Source organism: Manacus vitellinus, unplaced genomic scaffold, assembly GCF_001715985.3.
Source record: "Manacus vitellinus isolate BGI_N305 unplaced genomic scaffold, ASM171598v3 scaffold_0_pilon, whole genome shotgun sequence".
Lineage (NCBI taxonomy): Eukaryota > Metazoa > Chordata > Aves > Passeriformes > Pipridae > Manacus > Manacus vitellinus.
The window spans coordinates 30197076-30219151 of NW_021938789.1; the positions used below are offsets into that span (position 1 = coordinate 30197076).

The 22076-nt window shown below is 36.9% G+C and overlaps 1 protein-coding gene across 2 annotated transcripts in view; it reads left to right on the forward strand.

The window, feature by feature from the left end:
* Positions 1 to 22076, forward strand: part of VEGFC (vascular endothelial growth factor C) — a 75122-nt gene that overhangs the window by 36725 nt on the left and 16321 nt on the right. For both annotated transcript variants that reach the window (XM_018080041.3, XM_029961569.1), the window contains exons 2-3: positions 19319 to 19532; positions 21461 to 21651. In XM_018080041.3, coding sequence (XP_017935530.3) covers positions 19319 to 19532; positions 21461 to 21651 — 405 coding nt within the window. The remainder of the gene's footprint in view (positions 1 to 19318; positions 19533 to 21460; positions 21652 to 22076) is intronic.

Sequence of the window (22076 nt, forward strand, 5' to 3'; positions counted from 1 at the left end):
ACAGATCATTTGGTTAGTATGAGGAAGAGGAAAAAGTCATAATTAAGCAACTCTGAGACCCTTGTTCTTGTGATAGACTTCAGCCTCCCTGACACCTGCTGGAAGGGCAACCCATAAAAGCAACCCAGAATGTTTCTGGAGGCTGTCAATGGACTCTAATGAGGGTGCAATTTATCTGGGTGAGAGAATCCTCACAAGTAAAGAGCTGGACAAGGAGGCAATAATCAGTGACAGACCTAACTTGTAACAACCATGAATTACTGAAGCTTGTGGAAGTCTTAATAGCAGAGGATTGTCCTGGCCTTTGATGGAGCCAACTTGAGTTTATTCAATGAACTGGTAAATGGGATCCTTTTGGAGTCAGCCTTTTTATGCCAAGGGTAAATCATGCTTGACTAATCTGATTGCTGTCTCTGATGAAATTGCTAGGTCTGTGGATGAGAACCCCAACCTATTTTACTACAGTCACAGATCACAGACTATTCTGAGTTGGAAGGGAACCACCAGGATCATTGAGTTCAACTCTTAAGTGAATGGCCTGGACAGGGATCAAACCCACAGCCTTGGTGTTATTAGAACTGTGGTCTAACCAACTTTTTTTATATCTTCGTGAGTAACAGAAGGAGAAGAGGATACATAGTGGTGAGACAGAGTGCACCTTCATGTTGTTTTTGGATAGCAGCAAACTGGAGGTGTGGAGGCAGTGAAGCTGATAGACTTCCACGCAGGGTTGCCATTCAGAGGGACTTAGATGCACAGGAAAAATGGACTAATAGGAATCTGATGCAATTTAATAAAGACAAATACAAAGACTTTAACCTGGCATGGAAGAGCTCCTTGCAGTGGTAGAGGCTGAGGCTCACTGGTTGGGGAGCAGTTCTGCAGAAAAGGACTTGGGGATTCTGGTGAACAGTTAAGATGAACATGAGCCGGTATTGTGCCCTAGCAGCAATGCAGGCTGCCAGGATCCTGGGCTCTATCAAGAGGAGCATAGCCAGTAAACTGAGCAAAGTGCTTATTCTCCTCTACTTGATGACTGCTAAACCACATGTGGCATACTGTGTTTGGTTTTCAGGGGAAAAAAAAAAGAAAAAAATACAAGACCTTAATAAACTTGGTTCAATCTAGCAACAGGCCACCAAGATAGATTGAAACATATGTCCTATGAAAAGAACCTGAGAGGACTGGACCAAACTGTGGTCTTTCATTTAGAGGTTACTAAGAATATGGAACCAGGCTTTTCACTGAGATGCACAGGCTTAGAACAAGAGACCAGGATCATATGTTCAAACAGAAGAGGCTTCCAAAGGATATAAAGGGAAAAAAATATGTGGACAGTTAAGCATCAGAACACGTTTCCCCAAGAGGTGGTGGATTTTTTTTGTCTTTGGAAGTTTGATTGGGGTGTTGGACTGTATGGCCATAGGGGGACCTTTCCAATCTGAATAATTCTGTCACTCTAGGAGGAATAGAAAGTAACCAGTACCAGTCAGCATTAAGCAAGCAAACCAGACAAGAAAAATAAGGAAAAAAGCAACTCCAAATCTGCTTCCATTCAGACCTTTTTGCCAAACTCAAATAATAGTGCAGTGGAATAAGGTGTATGTTTATAGCATACAAATACACTATGCTTTTGCAATTTAAATGTTTTGTTAAAGTTAGTGGTTTATGCAAACTATTATTTAGTAATGGAGTGGGAAGGCACATAGAGAGAAACACATGCATTCCCGTTTTTAGAAACCATCAAGTTAATTCCCTGCATTCCAGTAGGAAATGTGCAGATGTCAAAAATGTCACATCTTAAATGGTGCTGTAAAATTGCGTTATTGTTCATCTGTTTCCATTTTTTGTGTTTAGGCTTGATAAGGAGACTGCTATTGTACTGCCATTAGTCCTTTTTGTATAGGAGTTCTGGTTTCTGTGATGATATCCAAGGGGATGAGATCAGAAGGTGCACCCCTACTCTTGAGTCAATATTTGTGGCAATGGATTTGCCATACGTCGAATATTGAAGGAAATAAGAGGAAACTCCAAAGCAATAGGTGTTAAAATTGAGGATCCAGGGGAAGGATAGGGAGAGTAGGAGGGGAGATTTCTTGGAAGGAGTTATGTCACACACGCTCAAAAACAATACAAGAGAAAGAATGGGATTCTTCTCCAGATTTTGTCATTTCTTTAGAAATGAAATGTAAATCAGCGTTATTTTTTCATTTTTTGAGAAATTATATTTTTTCTGTTTAAAATGTTTCAGTGATAAAGTTCATCTGTCTTTCAAGGTGGGATATCCTTCGTGGGATAATATTTTCTAGATATTAGCTTTCTCAATGTGTTCTTTACACCTGTCCTTCCAATGTAGACAACAATGTAATTAGTAACTTGTGGTATATTCTATATGTTTATTCTTTATGAACATATGCATATCAGAAGAAAGAATGTATTCCTGTAACAAAAGTCACTAACTCTTGTTCTTTAAATGAATAAATGATAATAAAAAATATTTCTCTTTATAGAGATTGTAGTTTTCAATATACAGTTCAGCTATTCATGTGTTAAGGGACATCTGTTATCTAGACTTTCATTTGGAATATTGCATTCTGGATGCTTAGAGAATTACTGTGGTATTGAAATAATTAGAAATTGGGAGTTGGATTAAAAATAGAAGATGCAAAAATTTGATTAATTTTCTATTTTTCTGTTTTATTCTGTTCCTTTAAGGTTTGCTTTTTCAAATTGCCCACTATCAGAAAATGTTAAGTCTTTTTGGAAGACATGATTTTTTGTAACTGCATGAGTCCCATAATCTGGACTTTCAGCATAAGATACAAACATTAGCAGTGTTTTAAATATTTGGCTTCTACATCTATGTCTTTGTGCCATTGTGTGTTTTTTCAGAGCAGCTAAATACTTCATTGTATTTGCAAAATACATCCTTCTGTCAGACAGTCAAGTATGTGAATAAAAAAAGCAATAGCCACTCAAATTTTATGTTTTAAGTCGCATTTACCTATTTTAGTTACATTTGGGAGATTATTTAATGAAAATTATATTTCCAAGTTCTTTAGCTCTTCCCATATATTGTCTGTCCTTTACTTATAAAAAATGTTTCCATGTGGTCCACAAATATATCTGAAATCACGAAAATGAGACTCACTAATATATCTGTGATAAATCTGAAACCATGAAAGAGCACATACATAACTACATATTAATTTTTACCATTTATACCATTGCTGGATTTGACTATACTGCATTGTCTATTTAACATTTCTTTGAAAAAAAACCATTATTTAGAATAATGTGCCATATTTTCTGTCTGGGTATATTTTTTCTGACGTGTTTCTACCTCAAATAGCTCATGCTTTCTGAAAACCAGATTAACTATAAATCCTGAGACCATCATTTGAAATATTATGGCAAATCAAGATCTCTGATATACTCTGCCTTCTGATTCAGGATATGATAACAAGTGTAACATCTACCTTTTATTAGGAGATGTAAAACCCTGTGTCAGGAATATTGGTATAGTCAGTTACAATACACTTTGTTTTTCCCAGAAATTCTTTTACTTTAAGTTTGCAGCTATTACTAAATAGGTATAATTCTGCCTGCTACTGATATTTGACTTACATGACCATCTCAAAGAGTTGAGATGGGACTTTAGGGTATGTATGGGCTTCTGTATTGATGCTGGCCAAAGCTATAGAAACTAAAGGCTATGTGAATACTAATTTTGTAGATGGAAAGTACTATGAAATCTTCATGTAGGGAATGTCCATGTGCTCTCCAAAACTATCTGCAAGTGTGTTTAGCCCTAAGAAGGATGCTGAGTTTGGCAGCACTGGAGTCTGTCTGTGGGTACAATTGGTAGGCGTAAATAGCATTGTTGTATAGACAGTCAGAGCTGAGAGACTTTAATGCACATGTCATTTGGTCTTGAAGACGGTGGTGAAGAGTTTTAGGCAACTCATGTAGGGAATGCTCTGAGGGAATGTTCAAATCGAGCTTAGGAAGCCAACACATATGGTTACAGAGAGCGGGGATCCATCCTTAAATGACAAGTATTTGTTAAAAATTTGAAAAAGGTTGAGAATGAAAAGGATATATTGTCTCAGTTTGAGACAGTTTGGAGAGGCGGAGACCTCAGACAGAAGTCTACTCCCTCAGATTCAATAACCCTGCTTTCTCCAATACAGAGAGACCAAATACTCCTGGATTTAAGTGAAAAAACTCTTTACCAAGAACAGTGCTAAAAACAATACTGATAAAACTGGGTTAAACCAACTGATGAAGAGAAACTTCCTTGCCCACCAGACCAAATAGAGATGATGGCCTGTTTCCCCCACCCAGAAAAAACCACATGTGGCCACAGGACAGAGACAAGACGGCTGCCCTTCCCTGTGGCTCTCCTACCCCGCTGTAGTGAGGTGGCGGTGCTGGTACAGGCAGTCGGAGCAGGGCTGCAGACCCTCCAGGCGAGTGGAAGGACCCGCAGGACACCCATTGGATCCAGCGTCGAGACTTGGTTGTTGCAATTTTGATGTTTGTTGGTCAAAGTGGTGGTCACAGTCTGGATATGTCACAGTGGTGGTGGAAGCCCAAGGTGGTTGAGTGTTTGAGTCATTAATCACAAGCAGTTCAGTCTCTTTGAAGAAGGCAAAACACAAAAAAGCTGAATTTGGAGAAAAGAGAAAAGAAAGTGGATACTAGAATTTTTGTGTAACCCAGGACATATATCTGGACGCTTTAAAGGGAAAGTATTTTCTGTTCTGTCTGCAGGCTACAAACTATTATGGTTTAGTGCAGGCCGTACTGAAAGAAGGTCAAAATAAGGCACACAAGAATTTCAGTTCACAGAAAAGACGTGGTTTTAAATTCCATTTGAAAATGTGCACTTACTTAGCAGGACTAGTTACCTTCTAAAAATTGGATTGTCCAGTTCTAGTTCATACCCTCCATATGTGTGCTTCATGTTGCTTACAGAGAGAATACTGAGATAACATGTCTTTCCTTTAAATTACAGCAGTCTAGCCTTTCAACTGCATCAAACTGCCAGTTCTTGTTATCCAACCTTATTTGATGGGACTGAATACCATGATACCAAGGGAGACTAAGATGTTCTCATGCAAAGCCCACAAGCATGTACTGATCTATACATCATCTAGCAATTAGCTGTGCTCTCTACTACTTCTGTATATGCCAAGGGTTAAAAGAGTACTATGGTCAGGCTGGTGCTCGAGCCACAAAAGTTAACTACCGTTTCTGCATATGGTCCAGTGCCTGTTGAGTGTAGCCTTGTAACAGTGTCCTAAACTCAACACCAAGTTTGCATCCCTTTTTAATCAGTAGGAGTTAAGAGCTTTTTTGCATTTTAAGTAAATAGCTGATAAAATCTCCTGACTAGTATGTGCTTTTCAAGCGTGAAAAATACCAGAGTGTATGTCTTTTGGCAGTGACTGTTTGCCATTAGAACATAATGTAACCTTGAAAGTGGACCCCATTAAATAGTATTCTGATCACTCACATAATGATATCAGAGAAACTGCAAAACTTGAGCAATGATTATATGTTTGCTGCTGCTTGCAACTCGCTAGAGACTTTTTGACTAAATGAATACAGTTTACCCAGTGTGTCTCTTTAGCTAATGCTTGTGTTCCTCATGTAAGCAATTCTGCTCAAGAAATTTTGTTCAAAGAACAAGAAAATTATACTGAAATGCCTGTACTGCAGAGAATAGAAAACAACTATAGTTATATGTTTCACCACAAAAACATAGATAAGGAAATATGGTATATTTTCCTACTCTTTTAAAATGCTGTAATTCATACTTATACAGGAAAGAGGCTTTGCTAATAAAACCACAGTAGAGTATTGGCCTCTCTTAAGACAAAAATCAGATAGTGAACTCACAGCGTCTCAGTCTATGTCTGACAGTTAATGTGTTGCTCACAAGTTGGAAATGAATATTTAGAACTGAGGCCAATGGAAACATTTGACGTTGCCCAAAGACCAGCATAAGCTAAAGACCACTGGCCTGGGTCTCTGAGGCATAATTACTGGTTTTGTCATTTTGGAGAGTCCATCAGTTCAGAGGGATTTGTTTTTGTTAGTTTTTGAGTATATTTTGGTTTTTAAGTTGTCAGAGTGTGTTTCAGCTACCTGGAAAGGTGTTTGTAGAATGTAGTGCTGCAGGTGCCAGTTGCATGCTCTGGGAGGTGACAAAGGACTTTGTCGGTGCTAGAGCAGCTGGGATATGCTGGAGACAAACTCAAACTCATGGTATTTTGTGTTTGTGCTGTTAGAAACAGGCCTCTGAGTGAACTGTCTTGTCAGCTGTGTCTGGGTTTCCTCTTGAGTTCAGTTTGGATGAGGAAGAGACCAACAGGCCTGAACTGACAACTTAGCAACACCCTTGTCTTTGTACAGCTTGTCTGATAAAAAATGATGGCATGCACTTTGTCTAGATTGTAGTGTTTGCATAATGATTAAAAAAATGTTTCATGAACATATGTCGTGTGGTAAACTAAGGAAGACTGCAGGCAACCTGATGTAAACATGTAAAAAAAATGGAATAGAGAATTAATCGTACAAACATGCTGTGGCAGGCAAAAATATTTAGAGAAGTCAACAAAAGCTATTATGGGCATCGGTAAGATCATGTAAAAATCACCAGATTGTTTTAATAAGAACCTGAAATGTAACCAAGAATTTAAGAGAAAGACTTTGGGGTAGAAAAAATACTGTCTTTGTTTTTTAGCAGAATGGCTAATACAGTAGTTCGGTATAGGTTTTGAAAGCAAATTAACACATTTAAAATGAAAAATGTAGCAGCAGTGAGACAAACATGGGCTGCCAGGTAACTGTTTTTCAAAGTCCAATAGCGTTGACTATAGAAGAACAAAAGAAAATAAAGTAGAGCAAAAGGAAACTGAGTTTTAAGGCTTTGGGACAGTGAAAGTCTTAAAAAGCTCAACATGATATTTGGGGCCAGTAAAACTACAGATACTGTGACTGCAGGGACTAAAACATTACTACACATAGTAAGGTATAGATGCAGTACTTAAACTAGGAGGTGAAATCTTGTAATCCTCACTAAACAAAAATCCCATTGAAGTCGGTAGAAGATTTGGGTGAAAAAGGAATGTATAACTGGGCAATTAGAGACAAACTCGCAGCCTGACCTTGACTGGGCCTTTGTGCCTGTGATTAGCTGTACCCATAGCATCTGGGCACATTTGTTTAAAGGCACAGTTAATTTTAATGACATCTCAAAAAAGAAATACACTTATACCATTGTTGAAGTTCTAATGGATCCAAATAACAAATGTGAATAATTGCAGAGAGACGTATTAAAGCAACACTTCTGTAATCTGAATCTTTTGGAACAACAAAATTCTGCATACTTTGTTCCTTTCTTTCTCTCTCAGTGAAAACAGGAATTTAATTGATTTTTGTCCCTAGTAATTAAGTTTTGTCCCTAGTAATTGTGGGTGGCAGCTATTTGACTTTTCAGAAATATATGAGAGTATGGGAGATCATTTTGTAGGGTGTCAGAAATAACCTCAGCTAAATTAATCAAAATATATAGCATCATCTGCCACACATGTTTATAAAGCTACATTAATAATTGCTCTCCAAATTGTTTTAAAACTATTTCAATATGAAACAAAATGTTCTTTAAATTCATCCATTTACTTTTTTCCTCCTTTTGCAATCCTAGTTCAAATAAAATTGAAAATAAACAAAACACTTTCCTTTGGAACAAAATTTAGTTCAGCATACCAGAAATGTCATTCTCACTGCCAGTTACTCTAATGGGACATGTGTTTCTTGTGTCTGAATCTACTTTGTTTGAAAAGAGCTGCTGTTAAAGCATTGAGGAAATTGCATTTCTCAGTAAAAGAAATGTTAGAAATATACAAGAACAAACAGAAGCTGTTTCATGGTCTGGTCCTGTAAATGGTGACCTCAGTGACTACAATGGTCTCTTGGTGCTAATAAGTGTGTGTCCAAAATTCCAATGTTCAGGACTGCAGTCCTCTAAAGACATGTGTGTGCTTTGTGGTACTTACAATAAGCTACTGGGAACAAAAGTCAAAGGAATCCTTCCACTGCATTAATTGTGTGTGCACATAACTCCATCATGGTTTTATATGAAAACCATTATAAATAATCTCTCCAGATCGACTTTGGGAAGTGGTTTCATATGCTTGAAAAAGCACTTCCTGAAGAGTCACTGGTAATGCTGGAGAATTTGAAATTTCTTTCTGCATCAAGTTCTCCTGCTTTGACACTTTCTTCTTTTAAAATCTCAAAAAATCTCTAGAACCTTTGTTTTTGAAGAAACTGATGGATATGAGAGGGTCTATTTTATTCAAAAAGTCTAGAGCTTTTTGATTTATTTTTTTCTACTTTTTATGTTAGAATATGTAATATCAAGATGTGTACCTTTACTTCTGAAGAATAAAATCTCAGGCCACTCTGAGCTGGAGACTGGGTGTTAGGTTGCATTGTCATGATACTAACTCACTTTTACTCCCTTATCTCTTTCTTCTCTCATTCCTATATGTCACAAACCCGATACCTGGGTTTGTTATTTTAAAGTTCTTCTGTTCAAGACTTTCAATACAAAAGTGAATACAAAATGTAGTGATACAAAACCATTTACTTCTTTAAAAAATTGTTTACTTCTAAGAACAGAAAAGAAGCTTAATATGAGTAAATACAGCTTTATGCCCATACTTAGCTTAATTTTAAACATCTTTGTTACATCTTTCTACAGACTTTGAATAACTAGAGCCTCTTTCCCCCTTTTTCTGCTCTCTGTATGCCTCCTTTTAATATATGTAATCCCTATAAATCCGTTTTATTTTTCATTAGTTTCTTGGCCTGGATAAGAATGCAGGCAGCTCAGCAAGAGGGTGTAGGAAAAGTTTCAGCTAATGGCAACTGTCATGGATTCAAAATGCAATATTTTATCTTCAGTCAGAGGTTATATGTATTCTTGCCATCCAATAGAAGTTGATACCTCAGGGCGTATTTCTTGAAAAAACTTAATTCTGCGGTCAAACCTCATTTAAAAAGTCTTCTGATAGTGTACTCTGTTCAGCACTGGATTACTCCATGTCCTGTCAGTGTAAATTAGGATCTAGTTTAATACTGCTGATGTCCCCTGATCCCTTTTAAGTAACATTGCTGTACAATATGCTATTCAGAATAATTTAAGCCAAAAATAATGGGGAGCATATATTTCTCCTGATTTGGTTGCATGAAAGGGAATTGTCACCAAGTCTCAATTTAGTTCTTGGATTTGCCATTCTCAAGGATTCATTTGCCTTTCCCTATCTCTCATGCCTTGCTGGCAAATCTCTTAATACCTGTCAGTTTTTACATGGTACAATAAGCTTTCTCCTTCAGTGATACACAAGCATTACTTCTCTTTTTGTGATCAAAGACCCTTATTGTTTTTTATTTTTCCCTCCGCATAGTTCAGAAGGGATGTGACAGCTCCGCAGAACTACCGATCTTTTATACTGCGGTTTGCAATGAAGTTAGCCAATCAGGGAAAGCAAAAAGAAAAAAAAAGTATTACAGGCTCAGTATTTAAACAAATAGTTTTGTCTCAGTGTAACTTCTCCGTAACAGGTGTCAAATTGTGATCCAAAGGGTCTTCCACATAGAATTTAGAATGGAGCACATTTCAAATGCAGATTATCAGGGTAGGCACAAGTGGGTTGTGGGTAGCAGGTCCTCTGCATGGTATACCTGCCTCAGGATAATGAAATTCAGATGATCTCTTTCTTTTGCCTAGATTAGCAAAGAACCTTTACATAAAATATTTGACTAATACTTTGACAACAAAAATAAAAGCTGGTATTTTGTTTAGTAATGAAATGTCACTCTTTAATACCTTGGTTACGAAAAGCTGTGTGATATGTTAGTCTGCTGTGTTCCTTTGAGTTATCAAATAGACTTGTGTAAAATGAACTGAAAAAACATGATGCTAAATAACATAATCAGATAATACTATAATTTTAATGGCATGCACTTAGAACCCCTAAAATTTAATAAAATGCACAGGTTTCTAAGAACCTTTATGTTTTCCTCTTTTGTATATGCAAAACTTGATTGTAATAATTTAAAACTAAGATTTTGCAACTGGAATTGCTGTGTTATAACTTGTTCTTTAGTCTTTAGGTTTTTTTAAGTACTGTGTTATGTTTATGGCTGGAATATTTGTTGAAATAGTCAATGTGACAAGGTAGGTGGTCTTGTAATTAATATTTCTGTACAGATCTGTAAACTGTGCAAGACTTGTTTAACAAAACGGAAATATGTCCTTTTAGATTAAAACATTTGTTTTGGAATAAAGTTCAACTTTTTCTTTGAAATTCAATTGATCTAGTTTCATGGCCTCTGAAATTATTTGTTTTAAGAACCATTTTAAAAGTATAATTAATTCAAGAAATTTCTGTGACCTGTTGCTAAATATTTAGACTATAGATTAATTATATTTGCTCAGGGCTTCAAAAAATGGTTTTAAAAACTTGGTGAAAAGACAAGTTACTTAGTAACAAGAGAAATTATACAACAGTGGTAAGCTATGATGTGTTCATGTAATCTTGCTGTCCTATAAATAGCCACATAAAAAAAAACATGAATAAATGAGCATTGAATTGAAAACTAAATACTCTCATCACAGTGAGAACACAGCATATGCTGTAGTCTGTGTGTTCAGCATAACTCAAAAATGTTGTGAAGAATGCGCAATTTATTATTCTTGCTCTTAGTGGAACCTTTTTGTATGTACAAGTGACCCATAGAATAGAAAACATGACATAAAAACTCTACCTACTGCCTTTTTGAAGCACTCACTTGATACGTGGCCCTAAGTCCTACTTCTCACTGCCTAATTAGGGTCTAGGATGTATTCATGTAGCACAGGTACTGTGCTCAAGCAGTATCTCAGAATGGGCTGGCATATAAATTAACATGAAGAGGTTACCCCTTTCCTCTCCACTTAGTAAGTCTCTACGTGATACTGAGAAGTTTTCTAATTCTCCCTGCCTGTGTTACACTTTGCTGAAGTGATGACAGGTCATTGCAGTGCTATCATGTTAATAGCTTTCTTCCAAGATGTCTCTATATTTGTTTGTTTTGGTTTTTTTTTACAAAGTTAATGGCAGTTGTAAATAAAAGTAATGGTAAAGCCAGTGAAAGTTCAGCAAACACTGAGAACTGAGAATAAGCAACCTTTTTATAGAGGCCTGGTAGTTTTATTCTTGTTTACTGATTTTGATGGGATACATCTGACTGTTAAAAAGAAAACAAAAAACCCCAAAAGATTGCAGGGTATTTTGAAAAAAAAAAACAGTAGTCAGACCATTAAAAATTGCTTAATTGGCATTCTATCTTCTTCTGAGAGCATAAGATTTTATAACAAGGATTTTTAGTAGGAGTGCAAGTTTTTCTTTTTAGAATGGTGTGGTTCACTTTCCTCAGTGTTAGGTAAAAGTTGCTCAAAGGTATTCAAAATGAACATATTGTTCTTATAAAGTGTCAGATTCTACAGAACTGCCATGTGGCATAAACCCAGTTGTCTCATAATCAGAGTGCACGCAATCAGCACCAGAACCTTGCTGGTTGCAGTGGTTGCATTGTAGAGGGCACTGACATTTTCATGCTGTTCTCTTTCTGAGTTAGTCTCTGAGAGTTAGTCTCTCTGACTAACACACATAGAGTGCTGTGTCTGTTAGTCACCTTGATAACCCAGAAATCATCACAGTGTTGTTCTTTATTTTCAGTTTACAAATGGTTTTTACTTACAAATGGTTTCCCCTTTTTTTCTGGTCATGCATGGTGATCCACATATTTGTCAACAATGATTGCTGGAGTTGCTGGTGACTGAGAAAATAATACACAAATCTCATCTGGTACAGATTGCACTGCCTAATGTCTCCAAGATTTAATCAGATGTAAGCCTTTCAGCAGCAATAATCCAAATCCTTATTGATTCAAAATCTATCTGTAATGCTAACTGGAAGCTTCAGTATGAGCCCTTGAATCAATTGAACAATCTAGATGCATCTGCACTTAGACAACAAATGGTTATCCCACAAATTTCCATGACTGCTGTGCAGCCTTTGACCTTTAATTTGTGGACTTATGTAATGAAAGCTTCTGAATAGTGAAACAAGTCTATTGATAATGGGGTTTATGGTCTGTATTTTATTTTGCATTTACAACTTGCTATGCTCTTAGAAATAGTCTGTAGGGATTTAGGAACATAAGCTGAAGACTACTGCTCTGGAACAAAGTACATTTCAAAGACCAGGTTGAAGTGCATGAGAACAGAATCTTTCCTGTTACAATAATCTAGTTGTGAAATTGCTTCAAAAAAGGATCTAACTAAGGCACCATGAACCTACTTTCTCAAAACTGCTTTCAGTCGTAGTCAAGAATAGTATTAATTGGCCAAGTTTGTAAAAACTTGTGAGAACTGACCGACTAAAATGAGTTTCTAAAGAATTAGGCAGCAGAGCACACAGTTGCTCTAGATAGGAACTAGAATTAATTTGGGGTTTTTTAATCTCTGTCTGCTTCCCAGAGAATTCAAATTCAAATAGAAAAGGGTATTTTCATAAGTAATTGCCATTGAAAGTATGAAAGTACTGGCATTTTTTTAGGGAAGGTTGAGAACCATTGAGGAATGCAGGTACTTGAGGAATAAGTATCAGCATGTTTCGGAACCTCAGCAGCAGCTAAATGTTTGACTAAAGGACTTAACATAAGTACCTTTGTGCAAATCTATAAACTTAGATATGTTTTCCAGCATTTTCTAAGCATATCTAAATAAAGTATCCAGTAAATGCTAACTTGCATAAATTTGGATTTTCCTTAACATGGAAATTTTACACTGCCTACCTTAGCTTAAATACTTGTACTTATAAACAGGAGGAGCAATATTAAACAGTTTAAGCTTAGGATGATTTTGTAGGAGTTTGTGCATCTTTCTCTCAAAAAATAGTCCAGACAAGTGAAAAAAAGTGTGATATATAATCAAGAAGTGAAACTTTTGCAGTATTAAGCTTATCCTTATAGCCAGTGTATTTTTCTTCCTTTTTAACAAATTCTCTTTCAGATTTCTCCTCAAACTCATTTATTTTTCCTTGCCTGTCTACTTTGTACATTCTCTCTCTCACCCCCACATTTATTTGTTTTCTTTGACTGATGTTATTCTTAGTATTTAAAATGCCAGAGTGAATAGAAGTCACTTAAAGTATAATATAGTTCAGACTGGTTTATTTATTTTATACTTTCATTTTTACTTTTTATGTTTTTCTGATAGGCAAAGCCTTACAAAGTAAGCTCTTTGAAGCAGAGACTTTTTCTAATCTCTCTGGTGTTCTTATGATATTTTGATTTGGTTCATATTAACTGCAGTGGTCTTCTTACTTGAAGTGATGCGAAAAAAAATTATGCTCACTGTTACTCTTTCGCTTCTGTAAGGCACTGTTTTGTTTCTGTAATGAATGGTAACTTGAATGTTGCAACTACAGACAGTCATCCAGTTTTACAGGTGACAAATGGGTGCATGGGAGATCAAAATCAGGGCTTTTCTAGCATGATTAGAGAGGTAGACATAAAAGTGGAACGTAATTTTTAACTATGGCTATGATATTTAATTAGGGGTTTTTTGTTTGTTTGTTTGTTTTTTACTGGTATCAACTTCCAAAAAAAATAGCACTGAAATACATGAAAATTGCAATAAATTATTATGCAAGTGAAATGTTTATCCATGCTTTTCTCTTGCAATATTTCCATTTGGTTAAACACCATTTCAACATTCAGATTTAACTACTTGATTGTAATGCATTTTAGTCAATCAATAAATACAGAATATAAGCATATTAAAGTGGAGGGGTTTATAGACAGCATTTTCCTATTAAGAATTGTCAACAAAATCCTTGAAAATGAAATGAGCTGACAACTGTAGTCAGAGCAGATACATAAAGTAATGCTATAGCACATTGCACCATCAATTATGTGTCAAGCATGCTGCCAAATATTAAGTGTTCTGACCTTTGTTATTAATAATAGAGGCAGACACTGGGGACATGTGTAACATAAATAATGTAATGCGTGGAAAATCTATTATAGTTTTGACTTTGTTAATGGATATAGGGCCTGTTTGGTATCCTGCCCCTTCCCTCACAAGCTATAATTTTGTGAAAAACTGGACATACCATGTAATGGAAAGCCACATTGTGAAAAACATACTTTGATAGAACAAAATGCTCTGAAATTAAATAAATAGTAGCAAGAGAGTGCTTTTCATCAGGCTTTACTGCTTTATATATAGGTGTATTTGTCATTTCCACTGTTCCTTGAGAAATATTGTGAAATAAGTGAAATGAAGTAAACACGTCTTTATTGTATTTTCCATTTATTCTTTAAGCTATTATTATCATCTATCATCTTGTAGAGTTTGGCTAGTTAAAGGTTTAGTCAGTGTCTTTCTTTAGAATTTACCTTCTAACATTTTTAGGTGATCATATAGGACAATGTTGATAACAGCTAAAAGTGACAAAAACAGTAAAATGGCCAACCAAAGGACTGAGATAAACACTTATGAAGGGAGGGTTAGTGGTTAAAAGAAAAAAAAAATAAAAGGTCCCAAAGCCCAGTCCCTTAACTGACTTGAAAGAGCAAAGAAAATAGAAAACATAGGATAGAGAAAAACTTCTTGTGCAGTCACTGTTGGTACTGTTTCCTGCTTCCTGCTCGATGTCAAACATAGATCCCAGTAAAATGTTAGGCAGTTGGTTCAGGATTTCATCAGGAGTGCACTGTAACTGGTTATATAAAAATCAACAGACTGTTTACATTTATCAAAAAGCTTTCTTTTGTCCTAGAAGTTGTATAATTTCTCTTATCACAACTTTCATTAATTTTATATTACCTTTTATTTTTCCCTTTGAAGTTAACATTTGGGAATAAGTACCTTGGTGACAGTAATTGCAGCTACAAACTATATTTCTTTCTAAACTTAACTAATCTGGGCTTGCATAAAATGAATGCAAAATTGGAGCTCCTCTGATCTGTAGTACATTTTTGTGGATGTTACTTTCTTTGTGTCTTGTCATATATTCCAATAGGTGTTGAAGTCTCAAAATTGTTTTGCAATGGAAATCCACTGTCCTACACTACAAGGCAATGCATAATTAAGAAAGAGCAAAGAATAAAAGATATGGAACAAGACAGTATGTCTTTATAAAGTTAACCAAAATTTGCACAAAATCAAAAATTTTGTCAAACATCTACTACATTTACAGAAGCAGATTCATTCCTCTCTTAGAAATTTAGAAACTGTTTCTAACAATCCTTAATGATCTAGTGCTTATACTATATGCAGGACACACTCTTCTAATCATCCAGAACTTAAGATTTCGTTTGATGTTTATGTCAACACAAAAGTTTGGCTGTTTTAAAATTAAATCAGTCCACAAGCTTCTTAAAAAACTGTTCCTTTAAACAGTTTGTCACAGATGAGAGTAATTTACTGGAATTAAAAAATACATATACATATAGGAAGAGATCTGTGATTTGTGTGTCAAGATAACACTGTAAGCATATTGAAAAATCAACATATTTTTCTATTTTTTTCTTTCCCTAATTCTAAGCACTGGCTGTATTGTATTAAGTATAGATATATGGATTTCCTTTTCCCTTTCTTTCTGAATTGGAAGTGGGGACATAACAAAAGTCCATTAGTGATTAAGTTGGTTTTCCACAGTGTAAATTGGAATTGAAGCCATCTTTAAAAGCAAATAGCTTTTTTAAACTAAGAACAAAATAATTCAGATGCAATAATGATGATTTTTTTAAAATTAATTTTATATCTGCTTCAAAAATTGTTTTCCTTCATATTAAGTGAGTACTTCATAGAATCATAGAATACACTGAGTTGGAAGGGAACCATCAGGATCATTGAGTTCAACTCCTGACAACCCGAAGAGTCACACCATGAGAGCATTGTCCGAATGCTTCTTGAACTGTGTTAGACTTGGTGCCTAAATTCCCTGGGGAACTGGTTCCAGTGCCCAACCACCCTCTGGGTGAAGAACCTTTTCCTGATATCTATCCTAAACTTTCCCTGACTCAGCTTCAGGCCATTGCCTCGAGTCCTGTCACTGGTCACGAGAATGAATAGATCAGTGCCTGCCCCTCTGCTTCCCGTCATGAGGATGTTGAAGACCATAATGAGGTCTCCCCTCAGTCTCCTCTTCTCCAGGCCAAACAGACCAAGTGACCTCAACCCCTCCTCATACGACTTCCCCTCAAGGCCCTTCACCGTCTTCATTGCCCTCCTTTGGACACTCTCTAATGGCTTAATATCTTACTTATATTGCAGTGCCCAAAACTGCACACAATATTCAAGGTGAGGCCGCACCAGTGCAGAGCAGAGCAGGAAAATCCCCTCCTTCAACCAGCTGGTGATGCTTTGCCTGATGCCCTCCAGGACACAGTTGGCCCTCCTGGCTGCCAGGGCACTGCTGAGTCATATTCAACTTGCCATCGACCAGGACCTCCAGGTCCCTTCCTGTAGCACTGCTTTCCAGCCTCTTGTTCCCCAGTCTATATACACAACCAGGGTTGCCCCATCTCAGGTTGTAGGCACATGGCACTATAACCTGTGGAATATCCAGAATAAAACAATACTTTATTAAATTCAATGCAATGTTTAGTTAAAGCAACTAGTTTCTTCATGTTTTGACTTTTATTCATACATATTTTATACAAGTATAACAAATTTTGTGTCCAGCTGAAAAGACATGACTTGATTTCTTGACCCAAGAGGAATTCATCAGCACGCATTATTTCTAACAAATTCTCTGTCTTTCCTGCTCTATGCCCTGGCTTCCTATCAGCTAAGTAATATTGAGTTTCAGTACTTATTTTCCTGATGTTCTAGGCCTGTACCTTGAATATCTGAAACAGCAATAGCCAACATTTTGTCTACAGTGGGCTACACAGGCTTTTAAAGGATTCATCAGAGGTGGTGAACCTTCGTTTGCATTCTCCTTCCATGTTACCCCCATGATCTGCTGGGGCTTCCTAGGATCGCCTACTAGATGTCTAAACACAGGTTTTATTCCTGTGCCTTTTACAAAATAGACTGGCATCCAACCTTGTGACAGGATATACATACTGTGACCTCCTGTGCCATGCATATTCCCATCACATGGCAGGCATGCATTTGCCACACTGGCATTTACTGTGCTGGTGCAGGTACCTGCTTCCATCAAGGGACATGTGCTGCAGCACCCTCAGGCAGGAGTGAGGCTACTCAAGTCCTGCAATTTTCACCTCTCAGAACAAGCAGACAGTAGCCAAATTAGTTATTTGTTAAGCTTTGATTTTTGTCTGTGACCCACTAATTGAGACCCTGCATGACATCCTACAAGGAGTGAAGGGGTGTTGGGGAGTGAGATGCTCTATGTTGCCATCAAAATTTGAAGACAAAGACCCCAGATACTGCTTGATGCATGGCTTGGGTCAGGGATGACCCAGTGGAGGCAAGACCTGCATGATCACTTTCCTGAGATGACAAATTGGTTGTTGAAACCTCCCAGGACATAGTCTGCAATGACACTGTGGTTAGTGAGGCTTTAGTGAAAACATTTTTTCTAACTTCGTAACACTTGGTCATATAAAATTACTTTGAAATAGGAATTAGAATCATAGAATGGCCTGGGTTGGAAGGGACCTTAAAGATCATCTGGTTCCAGCCCCCCTGCCATGGGCAGGTACATCTTTGCGCTAGACCAGATTGCTCAGAGCTCCATCCAGCCTGGCCTTGAACACGCAGGGGTGGGGCATCCACAACTTCTCTGGCCCACCTGTTCTGGTGCCTCACAACCTTCACAGTTCTGTGTATAACTGTACAGAAATGAGTTCTGTAAATTTGCCTTACCTGAGGTGTTTCTACTGTATTTGACACCAGAAAAGGGAGTGGATGCAAGCACACGTGCCGTTTTGTACACTTGTAGTTGTTTGTGAGACAAGGAGCAGTTTTGATTCAGGTGAACTAGTTCAGAATTAGTGATTTTACTCACATAATGTTCAAAATCATTGAATGGAAAGAATTTCTTTTTTGTTAATAGTGAAGTTGGATAAGGAATCTTAAATTTCAGTTTCTACAGTTTTATGTTCCTGCACTTAGACATGTCTTACACTGTTACAACCCAGTGTTTCTTTGATTAGAACAGTTTTGTAGTAAACTGTACAGCGTCTGCAGCCAGTTGATACGCTTTGTACGAAGTGTACCTCTATATTTTGTGTCTCATACTGCCATCTAAGGGCCATGTAGATTGAGAAGGTGGCTAAACATTCTTCAATACTTTCTCCTTACTACCCTGCCATTTGGGAAGTCAGAAATTCATGGATAAGAAAGGTGGGCAGGGAATAACAGCAGTCCTTTGATGCAATATATTATTTCATCTAAAAGGACAGAGGAATCTCCCAGATAAGTGATAAATTGGAATGTAAATCTCAGTCATCTAGAAAACTGCAATTGCAATGAGCTTATGTAAAGGCCCATGAATAAGAAAGTAAGATTACAGGATTTGAGGCTACCCCTGAAACAGCAAGTTGAGGAATGTAGTGCTTAGAGGCCTGATGAGTTTCAGTTGAAACTCAGCATTGAGGGAGTGTGCAGTTTAGATTCTTAAAGGTACCAAAGTCTTTAACTCCTACTGATTTAAGGACTAGTGCTTTGTAATACAATTTTCTTACTAAGATTTTCCCTAAAAAGGTACAAAATAACATGAATTATTTTCTTTTTTCCTAATAACTGGTTTTGCATTTCTGCGTGTTTTGATTTTCCTGGACTAAGGGAAAATGGGCAAAAATTTGGTGTTACTTTAAGAGTATGTAATATTAAATAGCGTTAACACAATTTAAATATTTTGGAGTTTAACCATTCAAAGTTTTATCATGAAAACTTATCTTTCCAGGATAAAAATGCATTTTTATTTTTTTAATCTACAAACTGTATTTGTGTGGGCTTAATTCTATAGCTCCTTTCCCATAAGATGTTTTCAAATACAAAGTGCAATAAAGAATTAGTGGCAGAAGTGAAACATTTCAGTATTTGTCAATATCATACTATTGGCATTGACTAACAGAAGCAGTTTCTATAATGAGGACCCCTTTGAGCATGACTTTATTTTACAATGTATGAATTGCTTTTCAGGCTAGTTTCCAGCAAACCCTGTGTAATAGAGAAAGTAATTAATCTTGCATGTTACTTTGACAGGCTCATGCAAGCAAAGACCTGGAAGAGCAGTTGCGGTCTGTGTCCAGTGTGGATGAACTCATGACAGTACTTTACCCAGAATACTGGAAAATGTTCAAATGTCAGTTGAGGAAAGGAGGTTGGCAACACAACAGGGAACACTCCAGCTTTGACACAAGATCAGATGATTCCCTGAAATTTGCCGCAGCACACTATAATGCAGAGATCCTGAAAAGTAAGTACAGGACACAAACCATGTTCCAACACACAATAAATTAAATTCTGAAGGCTTTTCAGTTGCGTCAAAAACATTTTAAAAGGTAACCATTGTCAGTAAACCAGCCTCAGCAGCCTGATTTGATGTGATGTCTATAATATAAAATCTTTGATAGTTCACATTCCATAATGAAACAAATCGCTCTCTAGACATATTTTAGGTACATCCATTGTGAGAAAGTTGCTTTCTCAGCTCAGTAGATAGAGAAAGTGCCTTCAAGCATAAGAAATCCTACTTTGTGGAGGCTGTAAAAATTTTGGAGAAAGCAAAGGGGATGCTAATAGTTGGAGTCATTGAACCGTTTCTGCGCATTTTTTGCAATTACATCATGGCTTAGTAATGCTTTCTTCTCTTATGCATTATGGCTTTAGGATGCCAAGTAATCCACTTGTAATTTTTCGCTGTTACAAGAGGGCAGCTGTCATGATGTTATGCTAAAATGAGAAAAAAAGGCCTTTCAACCTAATATGTCAATATCCTTTAGTGTTTCAGATTGCTTGGATAAAAATATATTAGCTTAACAGTTTAAACAAGTACTTGTAGGCAGTGAAATGTAGGACTTACAGCAGAAGGTGTATTTTTTTACGTGATATTGGATATCATATATCTTAATGGAGACTTTAAAGTACACATCAGGAAATTTTCCATTTCTGGTGAACAGCCTACCACAATCTAGTGCCAAAAGAGAAGAAAGGGTCCTTCACAGCTGCAAGTCTCAGGACTGTTCAGTATAAGACTGTATTTGGTAAAAGGCTGTATAACATGATGTAAAATCTTTGCCTAAATTTATATGGATAATCCGGGCACAAGTATCATGCTTCAGATTAAATCACATGTTGTATATAATTGCTAAATAATAACCTTTTGCTTTAAATATCACCCTTGTAGTTAACAAACTAAACATGTATTTAAATTAATTTCACATTAAGTGTGTAAAATTTAACATTTCTATTGTAGAGTTTTTAAGTGAAGTACTGTGTGGGACTGTTTAAAATTACTTTGAAGAGATGTGCAATACTTCTTTAGACTTTACACAAGATAAGACTTACCCCAGGCAAACGAGAAAGGACATGTACAGCTTGAGCTGCTGGCCAACAGGTCGAGGGAGGTGATTCTGCCCCTCTACTCTGTTCTGGTGAGACCCCATCTGGAGTACTGTGTCCAGCTTGGGGGCCTCCAACATAAGAAGGATGTGCACCTGTTGTAGTAGGTCCAGAGGAGGGCTGTGAAGATGCTTGGAGGGCTGGAGCAGCTCTCCTATGGTGATAGGCTGAGAGAAGCAGCCTTATAGCAGCCTTCCAGTACCTAAAGGAGGTCTATGAGAAAGATGGGGAGAGGTAGCAGAGCCTCTTGTGATAGAGCAATGGTAATAATTTTAAACTAAAAGAATTCAGACTAGATATAAGGAAGACTTTTTTTTTTACAATGAGGGTAGTGAAACGTTGGAACAGGTTGTCTGGAGAGTTGGTAGATGCTCTATCCCTGGAAATATTCAAGGTCATTCAAGTATGAACAGGGCTCCGAGCAACCTGATCTGGTTGAAGATGTTCCTGCTCGTTACAAGGGGGCTTTACTAGGTGACCTTTAAAGGTGTTTTCCAACAAAAGCCATTCCATGATTCTGTGTTTTAAGGTCTCCCTGTTAGGGTCCCTCTTAGCTCTGCTGTGACTTTTCTTCTGCTGCATGTCAATATGTCATGTTCCTACGAAGAAGAAAAATCAGGTAGAAGTTAACACAGAGAGATGTGTATTTCACTGACTATGGGGTGTGACTCTAGCAATGGATATTATGGTTCCAAAGTTTAAAAAGAATCCTAATTTACTTCAGGAGAGTATTGTTTTTAAACAGTTACTTTATAACACATGACATTCCCTATAACTTGGCAGGTATTGATACTGAATGGAGAAAAACTCAGTGCATGCCACGTGAAGTGTGTGTGGATGTGGGAAAAGAGTTTGGAGCAACTACAAACACCTTCTTTAAACCCCCATGTGTATCCATCTACAGATGTGGAGGTTGCTGCAATAGTGAAGGACTCCAGTGTATGAACATCAGCACAAATTACATCAGCAAGACAGTAAGTTCTCACTCTTTTATTATAGTCCAAGTGCTACTTGCAAATCCATATATGATCATGCTTATTTTAAACCTTCTTATTGCTACTATGACAAAGGAAAATATATCAGCTGTTTCTTGTATGTATTTTCCAGACTAAACAGGAAAAACAGCTGAAGACTACTGCCTGGAAAAAAATGTTTAATGCTCTTTTCCCCAAAATATATTATTATTTTTTTTAGGGAAAAAATAAATTGTGATGTCGAATTCTCAGTTTTGAGATTACCCATAAAACTTAATTCTATCCCTTTCTTTTTTTTGCATCTACCACTTACCTGTACGAGGCAAGCACTCTATGGAAAACTAGCCTATAATTTTGTTAGTGTGGACTGTTGCAGGACATATGCAGACAGGATACGTTACAAATAAAGCCTGTTAGGAACTCAG